The following is a 21,115-nucleotide window of genomic DNA, read 5'->3' on the forward strand; positions in this document are numbered from 1 at the left end:
CAGTGTTGTTGGCTTCAGTGTTATCGGCAAAGGACTAATCCATAATCACTATATTCACCTACCCTTTATTGAATACTGTCTGGGTCAAGTGGACCCAGTATCTTTATTTATTTGTACATATTGTATTTATACTTTATTTATAAATATATAAATTTTTATATTTATATAAAATATTTATATTTATTTGTATATCTTTAAAGTATCTTTATTTATTTGTATATATTTTTAAGTCCTCTCTCCACCCAATGTGCAGCTCAAACTTACCACCCCAAGATCAAGAATCACATGCTCTACCCACTGAGCCAGCCAAGCACCCCCTAAAAGTATCTTTAAACCAAGCTGCTAGATGGTTCCTTGCAGTGTCTCGCTTTTGAATATGAGTGTGCTTTTATTACATAATCATTGGTCAAAATAAGTGCTGTTGTGAACATACGAAATTACTGTCCATTGACAGCAAACTGTATATTCTGACACTGTCAACATAAGTTCCAGAAAAAGCAAACCAACATGCTTTTATGTTTTTTAGAAATTTTACAACATAAGCTATCCTTGCTGTGTAACAGAAACAACTGCCAAGTTATCTCATTATGTAATCCACAAAAACATCTTGATAGGTATTATCCTCACTTCACAGTAAATAAGAGGGTCATATATAACTTGCCAAGGTCATAGTAAGTGGCAGAACAGGCTTTGAGTCCCGTTGAGGAATGTGAAACCTTAGGGCCATTATTTTTACATATGATCCCATGGCAGAGGTGGGAGCATGGGAAAGGATATATGTAAAATTTAAAGTACAGAGGCATACCTCGGACATACTGCAGGGTCCATTCCACCACAATAAAGCAAATATCTCAGTAAACTGAGTCAAATAAAATTTTTGGTTTCCCAGTGTATATAAAAGTTGTGTTTACCCTACACTGTAGTCTATTAAGTATGCAGTAACATTATGTCTAAAAAATAATGTACATACCCTCATTTAAAAATACTTTGGGGCGCCTGGGTGGCTCAGTCGGTTAAGGGTCCGACTTCGGCTCAGGTCATGATCTCGCGGTCCATGAGTTCGAGCCCCGCGTTGGGCTCTGTGCTGACAGCTCAGAGTCTGGAGCTTGTTTCAGATTCTGTGTCTCCCTCTCTCTCTGCCCCTCCCCTGTTCATGGTCTGTCTCTCTCTGTCTCAAAAATAAATTAAAAATATATATATACTTTATTGCTAAACAATGCTAACCATCATCTGAGCGTTCAGCAAGTGGTATTCTTTTTGCTGGTGGACGATCTTGCGTTGATGTTGATGGCTGCTGGCCGATCAGGGTGGTAGTTGCTGATAGTTGGGATGACTGTGGCATTTCTTAAAATAAGACAACATTAAACATTGAACTTTGCTGTATCAGCTGACTCTTCCTTTCACGAACGATTTCTCCGTTCACGAACGATGCCTTTTGATAGTGTTTTACCCACAGTAGAACTTCTTTCAAAACTGGAGTCAATCCTCCCAAACCTTGCCTCTGGTTATCAGCCAAGTTTATGTAATAGTCTAAATCCTGGGTTGTCATTTCAACAATCTTCACAGTATCTTTGCCAGGAATAGATTCCATCTCAAGAAACCACTTTGCTCATCTTTAAGAAGCAACTCCTCTGGGCACCTGGGTGACTTAGTCGTTTAAGCGGTCGACTTTAGCTCAGGTCATGATCTCACAGTCTGTGGGTTCAAGCCCCACGTCGGGCTCTGTGCTGACAGCTCAGAGCCTGGAGCCTGCTTTGGATTCTCTCTCTCTCTCTCTCTCTCTCTCTCTCTCTCTTTCTCTCTGTCTCTGTGCCTCTCCCCCACTTGCCTCTGTCTCTCTCTCTCTCTCTCTCAAAAATAAACAAACATTAAAAAAATTTTTTAAAAAAAGCAACTCCTCATCCGTTCAAGTTTTATTGTGAGATTGCATCAATTCAGTCCCGTCTTCAGGCTCCACTTCTAATTCTAGGTTTCTTATTTCTATCACATCTGCAGGTACTTCCTCCACTGAAGTCCTAAACCCCTCAAAGTCATCCGTGAGGGTTGGAATCAGCTTCTTCCAAACTTATTAATGTTGATATTTTGACTTCTTCCTATGAATCACAAACATTCTCAATGGTATCTAGAATGGTGAATACTTTCCAGAAGATTTTCAATTTATGTTGCCCAGAACCATCAGAGGAATGACAGCTAAAGCTTTATGAAATGTATTTCTTAGATAATAAGACTCGAAGGTTGAAATTACTCCTTGATCCCTGGGCTGCAGAATGGATAATGTGTTAGCAGGCATGAAAGCAACATTAATCTAATTGTACATCTCCATTAGAGCTCTTGGATGAACAGGTGCATTGTCAGTTAGCAGTAATATTTTGAAAGGAATCTTTTTCTGAGCAGTAGACCTCAAAACAGTGGGCTTAAAATATCCATCAAGCCCACCCAGGAACACCAAGGTAGGTAGGTAGGTAGATAGGTAGGTAGGTAGATAGATAGATATTCAGCAAACCATGTTGTAAACAGAAGTGCTGTCACCTAGGCTTTGCTGTTCCATTTATAGAGCACAGTAGATTTAGCATAACTCTTAAGGGCCCTAGGATTTTTGAAATGGTAAATGAGCATTGGCTCCAATTTAAAGTCACCAGCTGCTTTAGCCTCTAACAAGAGTCATCCTGTCCTTTGAAGCATTGAAGCCAGGAACTTCTCTCTAGCTATGAAAGTCCTTGATGTCATCTTCTTCTAATGTAAAGCTGTTTCATCTACATTGAAAATCTGTTTAATGTAGCCATCCTTATTAATTATCTTAGCTAGATCTTCTGGGTAACTTGCTGCTTCACTTTATACTTTTATGCTATGGAGATGGCTTCTTTTCCTTAAACCTCCTGAACCAACCTATGCTAGCCTCAAGCTTCTTTTCTGCAGCTTCTTTACCTCTCTTAGTCCATAGAAATGAAGAGGGTTGGGGCCTTGCTCTGGATTAGGCTTTGACTTAAGGGACTGTTGTAGCTAGTTTGATCTTCTCTCAAGACCACTAATACTTTCTATGTGTCAGCAATAAGGCTGTTTCACTTTCTTATCATTTATGTGTTTCTTGGAGCAGCACTTTTAATTTCTTTCAAGAACGTTTCCTTTGCATTTTTATAACTTAGCTAAGTGTTTGATACAAGGGGCCTAGATTTGGCCTGTCGAGGTTTTCAACATGCCTTCCTCACTGAGCTTTGTCATTTCTAACTTGATTTAAAGTGAGAGATACGTAACTGTCCTTTCACTTGAGCACTTAGAGGATATTGTAGGGTTATTAATTGGCCTAATTTCAATATCATTGTTTCTCAGGGAATAGAGAGGCCCGAGAGAGAGAGAGAGAGAGAGAGAGAGAGAGAGAGAGAGAGAGAGAGAGAGAGAGAGGTGGAGGAATGGCTGGTCAGTGGAACAGTCAGAACACATAACATTTATCAGGTTCCCCTGGATTGAGATCCACAGACTCTGAATCTGTTACACATAGTTGCTGTGTAATCGTGGGCAAATTACATGCTTTACTTCATTGTGCTTCATCTATAAAGTGGGACAATGATAATACCTGTCTCATTGGATTGTTGTAAGGATCAAGTGCATTTGTAGCTACCAAGTGTTTAGAACAGTATCTGGCATGGTTAGTATTCAATAAATTAACTTTTGACTACAAGTGAAGAAACCCAATTCAAACTGGCTGAGAGAATTTTTAGCTCCTATAAAGAAAAGTCTGGTAAGGGTAGAGCTTCAGTTAGATCCAGAGACTCAAGCAATATCACCAGGAATCTCTCTGTCTTCCACTTTTCTCCAGGTAGGTTTCATTCTCAGATAGGTCTCCCTTGTATAGTGCAAGATGGCCACCAGAAGTTCCAGGCTGATTTGTCTTGCACTGGGCTCTAGCCCAGTGGAAAGAATGTCTCTTTCCTAATGGTTCCAGTAAAAGTCCCAGGATTGTGTGTCATTGGCTGGACCTGGGTCACATAGTCATTCCTGATTCACTCAGCATAGCTGGTCAGATTTGGATTATATGCCCACCTCTGAGCAGTAGAATAAGCTGTACTTGAACCACTTGGGCTAAAAGTGAAGGGCTAGTGGTTCCCCAAGGGCAAGTTGAGGTCCTGTCTCCACATACAGAGGCATTGGGTTCTGGGCAGACAAAAAGTGAAACACTTATTTTTCCTCCATAGACACAAGGTCTGCTTGAGAGTTTTTGTTGGTTAATTTGCTTTTTTGTGTGTTTAGGTTTCAGATCCCCTTCTTTCCTGGTAGAAACAAACTATGCTAATTTCATGACTGTCATTACCAATCCAAATGGTGTAATCTTGATCTCTCTTGTCCTAAATAATAAGTTAATTTTTTTCCTTCCTGCTCTCTGGCCTGTGATACAGAAGGAACTTCTCAGACATTCTGATCTCAACTTGTTTTTCTATTTTAGTCTCTTTTAGCAAACTTTGTTCTCTGGTCCTGGATTTTAGTTCTATCTAGACACCTCTTTTTCTATTTTCAGTCATCTATATTTCTTCCAGACTTTGTGCCCCCTCCACGCCTTTATAGCTTATAGCAGCCCACCTGATGGCAGACTGACCATTTTATACACTTAAAACATGTCTTAGTGATACAGTATTCATATTTTGCATGTTAAATTCCATTAAACTCTGTAACTCAGCCTTCTTATCTTGAAGGTTACCCCTCAATACACAATCTACTTTTGGAGGAAATAAATTAATTTTGTGAGGAGGTTTATGTCTAATTTTCCATCCATCTGGTCTGAAAGATGAGACACTGACTTTAGGGGAGATAGGATCCAGACAAGAGTATAAGTAAGTTGGACTAGATGAACTTTAAGACATCTTTTAATAATTAAGTTCTGATTCTGACATTTTCATACATCTTCTACATAGTAACATTATATTATATAATTTCTAATTTATTAAACTACTTTGTAAGGGGATTACTTTTTATTTTAATTTTTTTCACATTTAATTTATTTTTGAGAGATAGAATGTGAGTGGGAGAGGGGCAGAGAGGGAGGGAGACACAGAATCCAAAGCAGGCTCCAGGCTCCCAGCTGTCAGCACAGAGCCCGACGCAGGGCTCAAACCCACGAACCGTGAGATCATGACCTGAGCTGAAGTTGGATGCTCAACTGATGAACCACCCAGGTGCCCCGGGGATTACTTTCTTAAAATTATTTTTAAGGACAGACTGGTCTATGATTAACTGAATAATTAATACATATGTATTAACTCAAAATCTCACTTCAACTGTATCTGAAAATCATTAAAAAATCTGGTAGGTCAGTGGTATACAGAATAAAATTAATATGTATCAGATAACATAATTGATATAGTTATCATTTTATCCAGTGAAACTAAAGTCTCAAGGTACACCTGTTCTGGAAACAACTTACTTTGTTAAAAGAGAAGGCCTTTTATCTATGGCAGAAGAATTTTTGTCTGTCTGATGTATCATTGCTGGTTAGTAATATGATTGAATAAAATTTTAACAATTCTGAGGGGCGCCTGGGTGGCTCAGTCAGGTAAGGGTCCGACTCTTGATCTCAGCTCAGCTGTTGATCTCGGTTGTGAGTTCAACCCCCACGTTGGGTTTCGTGCTGGGTGTGAAGCCTACTTAAAAATAAATAAACAAAATAAAACAATTCTGATATTTAAAATCAAAGGTAGATTTATTATTTTTAAATGCTCAGTATTTTTGTTTTCGTGAAAGATGTGTTTTACTTATCCTAATTTATATTTTTTTGTTAAAAGTCAGAGCAACCTCTGTCCTTCCCAGATATGGTTCACCATGCCTATTTAAAGGACACTTGAGCACCAAAAGTAATGGTAAGTGAGGTGTTTAAATGGTAAAAGATTATTTGTTAAGACGTTGACTGTTTGTTTCCTTTATTTGTAAATTGTATGACATGATGAAAAATTACTTCATGTAATCAATATTGAACCTCGTATTGTTAATTATAATTAAATAGTATAGGAATTCTTGAGAAAATTTAGGAGGCCATCATTTCACACTACTATTGTGCCCAGGACGTGGACCTGGTCGCCTCCCACTCCCTGCTGTATCTCCGGCCCAGCTCTACTCTTTGCTGGCAGACCACCCTGGCACACAGCTTACCTTCCTTGTTAAAATGGTGGTCAGGAGGTTATTAAAGACACTGGTACTGAAAGGGAAGAGCACTTGAAAAATGCAATTTGTATCCGGAGTAAACACCGATGGGCCTCTTTTCCAACTGGAGTTCTCGATCCTATGAAAAGGAAATCTGAATTTTCTGTGTTTTCACACTTTAAAGCCTTTAAATTTTTAACATGAACTTAAAATATATTTTTATAATTATAGCTTCAAAATTTAAACTGCATTTTTAAGCAAAATAATTGAAAATCTCTTTTTCCTTACTTACATGAAAAGTCTTTGATTCTGGTTCCTCTAAAAGTGAAAGACGGATCGCATTTTCAATTAACTTACTTATTTCTGGTAATAAAGTATATATACACATAAAGCAGAGTCATAAACATTGAAAAATTATTTTTAACTAAAAATTTTAAACTAGATGTAAAGTATACATACATTAGAAAAACAGGATGAAGAACAACAATATGTAGTTTGCTAACATTTTTTTTAAGAATATATGTGTGGAGCTGCTGTAGGTATAGTGGTTCTAGGTATGAAGCTGATTTGGTTCACATCTAAACCGCGTCCTTTATCAAGCTGTGCGACCTTGAAGACCTTATTCACATCTCTCTTGGTCTCCACTTCTTTTAAATGGTAATAATGACTAAATGGCTTTTACATGTGAAGAGTCTAGAACAGTGCATGCACGGTACCTATTCAATAAATTTTACTTGTAGTACAAGTATCAAACTTATCGTTACTGTAAATGTTTGTATTATGCATAGAATTTCCCTAGAAGGATGCATAAAAATGGTAGTAGAGTATACTTCTGGGAGGGGAGGCTAGGGGTCATGACAGGATATTCACTTACTTTTCAATCTTTATATGCCATTTTAGCTGTTGGTTTTGTTTAACTATATGTATGTATTCTCAAAAATGGTTTTTAATGTTTAAAAAGTTATGCCTAGATTTATTTACATTTTATACACTCATATATAAGTGCTTAATTATTTCTAAGGTATCTTTTAAACAGTTTAGATGAGATTGAGAAGCTTATGGAATTTCTATGTGATCGTATTTGTCTTAATATATTCCTAATACTTCAAAAAGAGTGCAGTAAACTGATGGTGTTTTCAGGTGTAAAATTAGAAGTCGCCCCTCAGAAAAGAATCTTTGCAGAGAATTTTAGAGTTTTGGATTTGTTTGACTTACTCAACTGTTAACAATGCTAACATTATTTTATAATCAGGCAAGCAAGCTAAACGCTTTTAGTTATGAGATTAATGTCTGTCAATAAGAAATAGTTTTGTAAATGTAATGATAATAGATTATATTCCAGAATCTCTTCCCAAACTCTCAGTCTTAGAAAGGCTCGAACCCAAGAAGTCAAGAGCTTGTCAGTTACCAGTGCAAGATGAAGGCTAGGACATACCCAGCATCACAGATATGTCAGTATGTTAATTTTCAGGACATTTTATAAAAATGAGCTTAATAATCAATATCTTGTTTTTCTCATGACTTGATATTAATTCTAAATATATAATGATTAAATATGTTTTAATTTTTAGCTTTTTGCACTGACTCCTCCTCTCTCAGACTAAGTACTCTCCACCTGGTCAAGAATCACATGGCTGTTCACTATAATAAAATCCTTTCAGCCAAAGGTAAAAATGTGCAAATGTGAACTTTCTATATCCAATTTAAATCCTCAGCTTCACTTCTAGTTAGGGTAAATCTGTGGCAGAAATGAATATATTATATATAAATGTATTTATGTTTCATGTAGCAAGATATCACCTGTTAACTATAACTTTTATACATAGAAAATTCAGAATGCCATTTTTGTTAACTCTATGTGATATCTATATAATAACTACTTATTTCATTTTACCTGTGTTATCTCTAATACGTTTTTGTGGTTAGATATTGATGTTAATATAATGAAAGTTTATAATCTGCTTTTGTTTTCACATCTAAAGAAATTGTACAAAGAAGATACCAGCTGCTCTTTTTTTTCTTTTTGGTTGCTTTGTTGAGATAATAACTTATATATAATAAAATGACTGATTTTAAGTGTACAGTTAAGTATCTGTGTTTTGGAACATATATCCATTTGTATGATCACCACAACAATCATTCTATAACAGGGACTAGCCAACTACAGCTTGTTGGTCAGACCCTCCCACCACCTATTTTTGTACAGGTCTTGAACTAGAAATAAGATTTATATTTATATTTTTAAGTGGTCAGAAAAAAATCAAAAGAGCAATATTTTGTAACATGTGAAAGTCACATAAAATTCAACTTTCATTGTCCAGATATAAAGGCAATCATATTCATTCTTGGACATATCGTCTATGGTGGTTTTTGCACTCAAAGGCAGAGTCGACTAGTTGTGACAGAGACCATATCACTCTGCAAAGCCTGAAAAGTTTACCATCTGTCCCTTTACAGAAAACGTTCACTGACCCCTGATATAGAACATTTCCATCATCCTGAAAAGTTCTCCCTAGTCCTTCGCAATCAGTCTCCTCCTTCAATCCCTGGCAACCACTGATCTGCTTTCTATGACTATAGTTTTCCTTTCCTAGAATTTCATATAAGTGGAATCATACAGTATGAATCATTTTGTGTCTAGCTTCTTTGAATTACCTAATGCTTTGGAGACTAATCCATGTTGGTGTGTGCATCGGTAGTTCTTTTTATTGCTAAGTAGTTTTCCAGTCAATGACTATACCATAATTTGTTTATGTATTCATCAGTTGGTGGATATTTGGATTGTTTTGACTCACTTTTGGCCATTAGGAATAAAACATACAATCTTCACATACAGTCTTTGAACACATGCTTCCATTTTACTTGATTAAATTTATTCACTAGGAGTGGAATTGTGGGGTAAAATGGTAAGTATATGTTTAACTTTGTAAGAAACTGCCAAACTGTTTTCCAGAGTGACTGCCGTTGTGTATTTCTGTCACTTGTACATCCTCACCAGAACAGTACTTCCTTTCGTACCCATTCTAGTGGAGACATAGTGGTAGCTCATCGGGTTTTAGCTTGTATTTCTCTAATGCCTACGATGTTGAACAACTTTTCTTGTGCTTATTTTCCTTTTTTTTTTTTTAACATATTTTATTTTATATTAGAGAGAGAGAGAGAGAGACAGAGCATGAGCAGGGGAGGGGCAGAGAGGCTCCTAGCTGTCAGCACAGAACCCGATGTAGGTCTCGAACTCATGAGCAGTGAAATCATGACCTGAGCCGAAGTAAGATGCCCAACCAACTAAGCTACCCGGGCGCCCCTCTTGTGCTTATTTTCTATTTGTAGATCTTCTTCGGTGAAATATCTGTTCAAATTTTTTGCCCATTTTTAAAGATAAGTTACTTGTCTTCTTAATACTAAGTTGTGAGAGTTCTTTATGTATTAAAAACAGGTCGTATATCAGATATATTTTCTCCCTGAGACTTACCTTTTCATATTCTTTAAAAAATAATTTATTGTGAAATTGTTTTAGACTTATAGAAAAATTGCAAAAACAGTACGGTGTCACAGAAACCCTTCACCCAGCTCTCCCTAATGTTAAAATCTTATATAACCATAGTACAGTTATTAAAACTAACAAGTGACTATTGATAGAATACTAGTAACTACTGACTTTTTTGAATTTCACCAGTTTTTCACTAACGTCTTCTAAAAAAGTTTTTATCTTCTCATTTGAAGAGCTAAAGTTTGTGTTTTTTATTTTTTTTAATATTTATTTTGAGAGAGAGAGAAAGAACACACGTGAGTTGCGGGGCAGGGGGCGGGGGGGGGGGAGGTGAAAAATTCCAAGCTGATTGCGCAGAGCCTGATGCAGGGCTTAATCTCACAAATGCTGAGATCATGACCTGAGCTGAAATCAAGAGTTGGACGCTTAACCAACTGAGCCATCCAGGTGCCTAGAAGAGCTAAAGTTTTAAATTTTAGTTAATGTTTTATGAAGTTTATGTTTTATTTATTTATTTTATTTTGTTTTGTTTTATTTTTTTAACATTTATTCATTTTTGAGAGAGCATGAGCAGAGGAGGGGCAGAGAGAGGGAGACACAGAATCGGAAGCAGGCTCTGAGCTGTCAGCACGGAGCCCGATGTGGGGCTCGAACCCACCAACTGTGAGATCATGACCTGAGCCAAAATTGGTTGCTTAACCAACTGAGCCACCCAGGTGCCCCTGAAGTTTATATTTTAAATGATTGAGAAATCTAGAGAAAAATTACATTTTGTGACATGTGAAATCAAGTTCAGTTTTTGGATTGTTTTAATAGTTTAACTTTTCAGGGGTGCCTGGGTAATTCAGTCTGTCAAACATCCAACTCTTGATTTTGGATCAGATCGTTATCTCACAGTTTCATGAGTTTGAGCTCCTCATCAGGCTCTGCACTGACAGCACACAGAGCCTGCTTGGGATTCTCCCTTTCTTTCTGCCCCTTCCCTGCTCACCTTCTTCTGTCTCTCCCAAAATAAGTAAATAAACTTAAAAAAAATTAAAAAATAGTAGTTTATACTTTTCATATCCTGTTTAAGAAATCTTTTCCTGGGGTGCTTGGGTGGCTCAGTTGGTTGACCGGCCAGCTTCGGCTCATGTCCTGATCTTGCAGCATATGAGTTCAAGCCCCACATTGGGCTCAGAGTGTGCTAGTGTGGATCCCACTTTGGATCCTTTGTCCCTCTCTCTTTCTGTCCCTCCCCTGCTTGCGCTCTCTCTTTCTCTCTCTCAAAAATAAAACAAAAAAAATTTTTTTTAATCTTTCCTTAATTTTAGGTCACTAGGATTTTCTTTGTCTTCTTTTAGAAGTGTTAAGTTTTAGTTCCTACATTTTTTTTTAAGTTTGTGATCCATTTTGAGTGACTTTGTATATATGATATAAGGAGTAATTTTTTTTTTGCCTATGAATATCCAAATACTTCCAGTATCATTTGTTGAAAAGATTGTCCTTTTTTTTCATTTGTTTTTTGTTTTTCTTTAATTTTAGACAGAGAGAGAGAGTACAGGCAGGAGAGAGGGGTAGAGGGAGAGAATGAGAGAGACAGAGAATCTTAAGGGGGCTTCATGCTCAGCATTGAGCCTGATACAGGGCTCGATTCCATGACCAAAATCAAGAGTGGGGGGCTCAACCAGCAAGCCACCCAAGCTCCCCAAGATTGTCCTTTCTATGTTGAATTGCCTTGGCAGTTTTTGAAAGACAGGTGACCATATTTGAGGGTATATTTCTGGACTTACTCTTCAGTTCCATTGATCTTCTGTGTCTTTATTATATTAGCTTATTGCTTACTTACTATAGCATTACAGTAAATCTTGAAATCAGGTGGTGTAGGGCGTCTAATTTTGCTTTTTTGGAGGAACTTGTTTTGGGACTCCCAATTACAGGTATGTTAAGTGCATGATTCAGGTAGGTTAGGTCAGGGACGCTCTGTGCATTTATTTTCCAGTCTTCCTTTACTCCGTTTCATTTTGAATAGTTTATATTGCTATGTTTTTAAGTTCACTAATATTTCCTTCTGCAGTATCCAATGAGCTGTTAATCCCAACCAGTGTTTTTTTTTTTTCTCAAGGATATTATATTTTTTGCTTCTAGAGGTACCATAAAAATCAAAACAAGGAACTGTAAATTCTGGAACTTTTTGTGATTTCCACATTTGATATTTGTTGTCATTTATAAATGTTAAGAATATACTGAACAACTGATTCTTTTCTTTCAGCTGCCGTAGACTGCTCAGTTCCATTAAGCATGAGTGCCAGCATCAAATGTAAGTAATTTTTGACATGTTGACTTTTGAACTAAACTACACATAACATAAAATTTACCATCGTAACAATTTTTAAGTCTAACCATCTTAACCATTTCAGTGGCATTAGCCGCGTTCATATTTCGGTACAACCGTCCACCATCCATTTCTAAAACCCTTTTTATCTTGCAAAACTGAAACTTCGTACCCGGCAGAATAACTGCTCCAAACCCCCCTTGCAACTACCATTCTATTTTCTGTCTCTCTGAACTTGACTACTCTGGTACATCACGTAAGTGCAACCATCCAGTAGTTTTCCTTTTGTGGCTGGCTTATTTTACTTAGCATAATGTGCTTGAATTTCATCCATGTTGTAACATATGTTAGAATCTCCTTTCTTTTTAAAGATTTTTTGTTGATACAATCGTAAGTCAGTAAACACTTGGGTTGTTTCCACCTTTTGCTTAGTGTGAATAATTCTGTGGGCGTGGATGTACAAATATCTCTTTGACACTCTGCTTTCAGTTCTTTTGCATGTATACCCAGAGGTGAACTTGCTAGATCATATGGTAATTCTATTTTTAATTTTGTGAAAAAAACCCCATAGTATTTTTGTATACCAGCTACATCATTTTACATTTCCACCAATAGTGTACAAGTGTTCCAGTTTTTCCACATCCTTCCCAACACTTGTTATTTTCTTTTGACAGTAGCTATCCTAATGGGTGTTGATATATTGCCTTTTGAGGAAGCATTTTCTAACTTTTAAAAATTATCCGTAAATAAAAGAAGCTTGTATTTCAAAGTTTGGAACTTAGAATTCAGCCCAGGCTTTGCCACTGAATTGCTGTGTGACTTTAGATAAATTATTTAACTTTTCTGGATTTCATTCCTACGTATAAAAATTAAGGTAGTACTTCCCATATCTATAAAGAACTTATAAAACTCAACACCCAAAAAACAAATAATCCAGTGAAGAAATGGGCAAAAGACGTGAATAGACACTTTTCCAAGGAAGACATCCAGATGGCCAACTGACACACGAAAAAATGCTCAACATCACTCATCAACAGGGAAATACAAATCAAAACCACAATGAGATACCACCTCACACCTGTCAGAATGGCTAAAATTAATAACTCAGGAAACAAAGATGTTGGTGAGGATGTGGAAAAAGAGGAACCCTATTGTGCTGTTGGTGGGAATGCAAACTCATGCAGCCACTCTGGAAAACAGTATGGAGGTTCCTCAAAAACTTAAAAATAGAACTACACTATGATCTAGCAATTGCACTACTAGGTATTTATGCAAAGGATACAGGAGTGCTGATTCATAGGGGCACATGTACCCCAATGTTTATAGTAACACTATCGACAATAGCCGAAGTATGGAAAGAGCCCAAATGTCCATCGACTGATCAATGGATAAAGAAGATGTGTGTGTGTGTGTGTGTGTGTGTGTGTGTGTGTGTGTGTAAATTATATACATACAAATATATATATGTGTGTATGTGTGTATGTATATAAAATATATAAATATATACATATATAATGGAGTGTTACTTGACAATCAAAAAGAATGAAATCTGGACATTTGCAACAACATGGATAGAACTAGAGGGTATTATGCTAAGCGAAATTAGTCAAGTCAGTGAAAGACATATATCATGTGACTCCACTCATATGTGGAATTTAAGATACAAAACAGATGAAATAGGGGAAGGGAAGCAAAAATAATATAAAAACAGGGAGGGAGCAAATCGTAAGAGACTCTTAAATATAGAGAACAAATAGGGTTGCCGGAGGGGTGTTGGGTGGAGGGGTGGGCTAAATGGGTAAGGGGCATTGAGGAAGACACTTGTTGGAATGGGTGCTGGGTGTTATATGTAGGGGATAAATCACTGGATCTACTCCTGAAATCATTATTGCTCTGTATGCTAACTAACTTGGATATAAATAAAAAAAAAAATTAGGTAGTTCTAAAGGGCTTGCCAAGGATTCTCATTTCCCTTGGCTTTTTAAGGTTAGTGAATGATTCATTAAACTACCATAACCAGCATTTTTCTCCAGATAGATATTGTCTACTATTTGTATCCTAATAGCTTAACTGATAAACTTGATAGTTACATGTATGTGAAAAGCTATAGTGACCCAAGATTTCTAAATAATCTTTACTAAGGAAATAATCAGATCACAAAATTTGAAATTCCTATTTTAAAATGTTCTAAAAGATACCATTTGAAGTGTTTGAGTTCAAATCAGGAAATATATACTTAAAAATAGCCAAAGGACATGGCCTGTGCTTGTCTAGTAGTAGATTATTAGTATTACTAGTAATTCAGTATTACTAATAAGACAAAATCAGAGAGGATTTCCATATTAAAAAATAAGTATCAGCCCAAGGTAGTGCATGCTAAGTGGTGAACGAATGAGACCATAGGTAGGGAAATGCCCCTTAGGTGCAACCTGGGAAAGATCAAAGACTGCAGGATCGTTTGGTCCCAGTCTCTTCTTGGATATCTTCTTAGTGGAACAGAGAGGACCTTTAAGCTGAGCCAGTTGCCACCAGCTGCCATTCAGTGAGCACAGTGTCTTTGCAGGTCCTGTACCTGGCACTTTTTATTCTCCTCCTTCTGTGTATTCCCTTATGTACAAACGTAAGTTTGTAACAGGCCCTACTGTAGGCTCTCATATCTTTGAAGGAATCTTGGAGTTCAAATAATTTTAAAAGAGGAGTAAAGGCTGTTTTAGGCAAGAGTACAGAATTAAGTATGTTTTTACAGACTAAATTGACCACAGCATTCAAGTTATGTGGGCAAGTCATTTTATTTCTTACCCTCCACTCTTGTAAAATGAAAGGTAATTAGATAATCTCTAAGATCCTTCCAGATTTTTAATTTCTGTGGTGTATATTTTTTCTTCTGTATCATATTAATGATGTTTTGTAGCACAAAAAACTGGCTTAGTATTTACCAGCTTAAAAAAATCTGAATCATTTGGGGCACCTGGCTGGCTCAGTTGGTAGAGCACGTGACTCTTATCTCAGGGGTCATGAGTTTGAGCCCCACGTTAGGTATAGAGATAACACACACAAGAAAATGAAATAATAGCTAGATAGCTAAATTGAATCTTTTTTAAAAAATCTGAATCATTTGCACTAAGATGTTTTCACCTGGGGCATCTGGGTGGCTCAGTCGATTAAGTGTCCGACTCTTGATTTCAACTCAGGTCATGATCCCAGGGTTGTGGGATCGAGCCACACGTTGACCTCTGCACTGGGCATGGAGCCTGCTTAAGATTCTTTTTGTTCCTCTCCCTCTGCCCTTCCTCTGCTCTCGCTCTCACTCTCTCTCTCAAAAAAAAAAAAAAAAAAGATGTTTTTACCCAATTGTCATTATCAGACAATCCTGTTTAACTAGAATCACCTCTAAATGGGAAAGTTTTGCTTAGTTTTCATACAGATATTAATTTCCTGAACAATAAATATATAAAATAAGATTATCTCTTTTTTATTTAGTTTGAGTAATAAAAAGCCTGCCTGAATATATGTATTAATCCCCTTACTGAACCAAACCCTGGGATCTAAAATCCATATTCACCAATTTAAAATAATCAGGTATTTTGCATAATATGTTGTTTAGTTCACTAGAATTTATTCGTTGATTAATTCAGCAAATATTTATTAGGTACCTACTATGTGCTGGATACTGTTCTACCTGCTTTTATAGAACTTGCATTCTAGGGGCGCCTGAGTGGCTCAGTCGGTTAAGCGTCCGACTTCGGCTCAGGTCACGATCTCGCGGTCCATGGGTTCGAGCCCCGCTTCGGGCTCTGTGCTGACTGCTCAGAGCCTGGAGCCTGTTTCGGATCCTGTGTCTCCCTCTCTCTCTGACCCTCCCCCATTCATGCTCTGTCCCTCTCTGTCTCAAAAATAAATAAATGTTAAAACAATAAAAAAAAAAATTAAAAAAAAAAAGAACTTGCATTCTAGTTGAAGGAGACAATAAGTAAATACAAAGAAAAAAGTAAATACAGAATATGTCAGGAGGTAATAAATGCAATAGAAAAAAATCAAGCAGGATAAGAGACATTGAGAGTCTACTGGAGAATGCCTCACTGATAAAATGAGCAGAAACCTGAAAGAATTAAAGGAGAGGCAAGTGGGTAAATGGGGGAAGAAGAACAGTCAAGACCAAGGAAATAGCAATTACAAAAGCCTTGAAATGGCATCGTGATCTGTGTGTTCAGGGAACAGCAAGGAAAGCTACATAGCTGATGTGAAATGGGCCTGCTGAAGAGTGCTAGGAGGGGAAGTTATTGAGGTGGGACAGGGAGAGCAGACCTGGTGGGCTGTGGCCATTGTGAGCACTTTGGCTTTCACTCTGGATGAAATTGGAAGCCATTGGAGGGTCTTGAGTAGAACAGTAATAGAGCCAGTTTAACTTTTAAAAGCATCTCTCTGGCTACTGAATTGAGAACAGTCTGTAAGGGGCAATGGTAGAAGCAGAATGACTAGTTAGGACAGAGGAATGCAGATAAGAAATAATGGTGACTTGGGGCACCTAGCTGACTCAGTAGGGCATGCGACTCTTCATCTTGGGGTCGCGAGTTCAAGCCCCACTTTGGGTGTAGAGCTTACTTGAATGAATGAATGAATGAATGAATGAAAAGAAAGAAGAAAGAAGAAAGGAAAGAAAGAAAAAAGGGAGAAAGAGAAGGAAGGAAGGAAGGAAGGAAGGAAGGAAGGAAAAGAAAGAAAAGAAAAGAAATAATGGTGACTTGGACCAAAGTGGTTGCAGTAGAGGAAGTGTGAAATGGCTGCATTCTGGAAACATTTCAAATGCATGTCAACAGTACTTACTGATGGGTTGGATGTGGATAGGGTATGAGGAAAAAGAGGAGTCAAGGATGACTCCCAACACTTAGAGCCTGTCAATCAAAATAGGTTCTAATTTACTGAAATGAGGGCTATGATAGGAAGAGATTTGGGGGAGGAAGTGAATCAAGATCTCACTCGTGGTCGTTATAATAGTTTGAAATAAATATCTATTAGATAGCCAAATGGAGATCTTAAGGAGGTAGTCGGAGTTTGAGTCTGGAGTTCAGGAGAGAGGTCCAGGATGCAGAAAAAAATTTGAGAGTTGACAGCATATAGATTGTATTTAAAGAATTGCTCCTATTTTTGGTTTTTGGAATTTAGAGTTAGCTAGTGCTTATTTATCACATGGTATTTTCTGCTTTCAGTCATTTGAGACAAGAGGTTTTCTTTTTTGCCATGTCAATGAAGAAAATTGTGATGGCCAGAAGAATTACAAAGATTGTTATCACCAAACTAAAGTGTAATTAATATTAATTATTCTTGTGTTATAGAGCTGATGCTCATTATAATTAATATAACTTAGAAACACATTTTATAGACACTTTTTAAAAAGGAAATCTCTGGGTTTAAGCCATCTGTTTTTATAAGATACATTCTTCTATCTAACAGACTACTACTGATTTGATCATTTCAGTCTTCATAGTATCTACACTGGAATAGCTCTACAGCGTTTGTTGAATTGATCAAATAGTCCCATAAATCGAATGCATTAAAAGACTTTACTTTTTATAGCAGTTTTATTGACAAATGATTTGCATACTATAAAATTCACTGATTTTTACTAAGTTTAAAAATTGCATAGGGGCACCTGCGTGGCTTAGTCGGTTAAGCATCTGACTTTGGCTCAGGTTACGATCTCAGTTTGTGAGTTCAAGCCCCCCCCACATTGGGCTCTATGCTAACAGCTGAGAGTCTGGAGCCTGTTGCAGATTCTGTGTCTCCCTTGCTCTCTGCAACCCCCCACTCGCACTCTGTCTCTCTTTCTCTCAAAAAATGAATAAATGTTAAAAAAATTTTTTTAATTGTACAGGCATTAGCACAAACCACTTTTAGAACATTTATGTCAGCCCAGAAAGATCTTTTGTACCCATTTGCAGCTGCTTTCTATGGCCACCCCTAGCCTCAGGAAACTGCTAATCTATAGATTTTTCTTTTTTGGACATTTCATAGAAACTGAATCACTCTGTGTTTTTTTACATTAGACTTCTCACTTAGCATAATGTTTTCTAGATTCACCTTTTCCTTAGATTGTATCAGTACTTCATTTAATTGCTATGTAGTATTAGTATTGCTATAGTATTGCTAAATTGTATAGATAATACCACATTTTGTCTGGTCATCAGCTGATGGATATTTGCATCATTTCTGGGTTTTTGGCTATTATGAGTAGCACTGCTAAGAACATTCATGTACCAGTCTTTGTGTAGCCATAAGTTTTCATCTCTTTTGAGTATATACCGGAGAGTGGAATTGCTGGGTCATAGGTAAAATTATATTTAACTTTTTTAATGATTTTTTTAAGTTTATTTATCTTGAGAGAGAATGCACATGTGTGAATGGGGGAGGGGCAGAGTGAGAGGGAGAGAGAGAGACTCCCAAACAGGCTCTGCAGAGCCTGACTTGGGGCTTGAACCCACAAACCATGCAATCATGACCTGAGCCACAATCAAGAGTTGGATGCTTAGCCGACTGAGCCACCCAGGTGCCCCAAAGTATATTCAATTCTTAAAGAAACTGCCAAACTGTTTTCCAAAGGGGCTGTGCCTTTTTACATTCTTACCTCCAACACATTAGGATTTCAGTTACTCCACATCCTTGCTAACGCTTGTTTTGGGCTCCCCGTTTTTTTTTTCAAGTTTTTTTTCTTTTTTTTAGTAATCTCTACACTTAATGTGGGGCTCAAACTCATGACCCTGAGGTCAAGAGAGTCACATGCTCTTCCAACTGAGAGCCAGCCAGGCACCTGCCCCTTTTGACTCCCTTTTTCATTATAGCCATCTAGTGGGTGTGAAGGTGGTATCTTATTATGGTTTAAATTTGCATTTTCCTCATGATTAATGATGTAGAGCCTTTTTTTTCTGTATGCCTATTAGCCATTTGTATGTCTTTGGTAAATATTCAGATTTTTTGTCCACTTTTTAATTGGGTTGTCTTATTGAGTTGTATATTATTTATATATTTTGCATGCAATCCCTTATTAACTATATGATTTGTAAGTATTTTTCCCCACCTGTGACTTGCCTTTTTATTTTCTTAGGATGTGTCTTTTGAAAAAGTATAAAAATTTTTCATTTTGACTAAGTCTAATTTTTTTTTAGTTTCTTGTGCTTTTTGGTTGTTGTGTCTAAGAAATCTGCCTAACCCAAGGTCCTGAAGATTTACACTTCTGTCTTCTTCTAAGAGTTTTATAGTTTAAGCTCTAACATTTAGGTCTGTGAGTTGTTTTTGTATATGGTATGAGAAGGCTTTACTTAAATGAACAGGTTGGACAGATTTGGTAATATGAAAGTATTTAAAAATTGATAGTGTTAAGGACTCTGTTATGTTTTTTTACTCCTTTTACCTATGAGTAAGATTAATAGATCTGAGAAAGTTCTATTTATTTCACTCTACAGATGTCATCTGCTTTAATGTAGTTAATACATTCATTAAGCAAGTATTTGAGGATAGAATAAGCTGAAAGTAATAAGTTGTCCCTTAAGCAGTGTGGGGTTTAGGGTACCAACCCCCTGACATAGTCAAAAATCCCTGTATAACTTGTGACTCCCCAAAAACTTTACTAAGAGTCTACTGTTGACGTTACTGATAACATAGTCAATTAACACATACTTTGTGTGTTACATGTATTATATACTGTATTGCTACAATAAAGTAAGCTAGAGAGAAAATATTATTAAGAAAACCACAAGGTAGGGGGAACCTGGCTGGTTCAGTCGGTAGAGCATGCAACTCTTCATCTTGGGGTTGTAAGTTTGAGTCCCACATTGGGTGTAGAGTTTACTTAAAAATAAAAAATCATTTTAAAAAATGGCCAAATTACTAATTAGGTTTAAAAAAGAAATCACAAGGGAGAGAAAAGACATTTACATTACTGTATTGCACAAAATCCATGTACAAGTGGACCCATGCTGTTGTTCAAGAGTCATCTATATTTCACTCTACATTTTAAATAATAAGTATATTTACTTTAGCATGCTTGTAATTTTTAAAAAAATTTTTTAATTTATTTATTTTTGAGAGAGAGAGACAGAGAGCAAGTAGGAAAGGGGCAGAAAGAGAGAGAGAGAGAGAGAGAGAGAGAGAGAGAGAAAATCCCAAGTAGGCTTCGCACTGTCAGCATGGAGCCCGATGCGGGGCTCGAACTCAGGAACCATGAGATCATGACCTGAGCTGAAGTCAGACGCTCAACCGAATGAGCCACCCAGGTGTCCCTAGTTCAGACTTTAAATATACATATAAATTACCTTTGTTTTTTAAGCTTATAGAAATTTTTATAAATTCTGATTCAAATCAGAGTGATTTGAAACTTGAAATTATACTGTCCATTAAATTGGGATAAGTTCCAATAAAAAGTATATGTTAAATTTTTAATTTTATATGAAAATACAATTTCATTTTGTTTATATTTAACTCTGAAATTTGACTAGCTTTCATTTTGCTATTTTCAGCCTTTATACAATGATAAATCTTTGATAACAACTCAGTACTTGACTTGCATCCTAAAGTGTGAAACCACTGTTTTCATTTATATTTTCAAATAATAGCAGTTAAGAGAAGTAGAAATCCATTATCCTGATTGCAAATAATGTTATTTTTTAAGTCATTTATAAAACTTAAATTTGTATGTGATAGTATTGACAATAATACTGCATTTGGCTGAGAGTCTGTGGATCAACTCAGACTCTGCATTTAGTAACGACAGAGTTACAACACATCAAGCTTTCTAACTTTCGTATCTCTGAATATCAGCTAGGAATTGCTTTCTTGAGCTCTTAGGCTTAGCCAGGAGCCAAAATGTCACATCTTGTTTATGCTCTTTAAATAGTTAATGCAGGGGCACCTGGGTGGCTCAGTCAGTTAAGCATCTAACTCTTTTTTTTTTTTTTTTTTTTTTAAATTTTTTTTTTTCAACATTTTTTATTTATTTTTGGGACAGAGAGAGACAGAGCATGAACGGGGGAGGGGCAGAGAGAGAGGGAGACACAGAATCGGAAACAGGCTCCAGGCTCCGAGCCATCAGCCCAGAGCCTGACGCGGGGCTCGAACTCACGGACCGCGAGATCGTGACCTGGCTGAAGTCGGACGCTTAACCGACTGCGCCACCCAGGCGCCCCAAGCATCTA

The 21,115-nt window shown here is 36.9% G+C and overlaps 1 protein-coding gene across 4 annotated transcripts in view; it reads left to right on the forward strand.

The window, feature by feature from the left end:
* SPATA7 (spermatogenesis associated 7) overlaps positions 1-21,115 on the forward strand; it is a 39,780-nt gene that overhangs the window by 934 nt on the left and 17,731 nt on the right. For 2 of the 4 annotated variants that reach the window (XM_042944010.1, XM_042944013.1), the window contains exons 2-4: positions 5,772-5,846; positions 7,698-7,793; positions 11,868-11,915. In XM_042944010.1, coding sequence (XP_042799944.1) covers positions 5,772-5,846; positions 7,698-7,793; positions 11,868-11,915 — 219 coding nt within the window. The remainder of the gene's footprint in view (positions 1-5,771; positions 5,847-7,697; positions 7,794-11,867; positions 11,916-21,115) is intronic. The other 2 variants (XM_042944011.1, XM_042944012.1) reach the window with 2 other exon arrangements.

Source organism: Panthera leo, chromosome B3 (genome assembly GCF_018350215.1).
Source record: "Panthera leo isolate Ple1 chromosome B3, P.leo_Ple1_pat1.1, whole genome shotgun sequence".
In the NCBI taxonomy this organism is placed as follows: Eukaryota; Metazoa; Chordata; class Mammalia; order Carnivora; family Felidae; genus Panthera; species Panthera leo.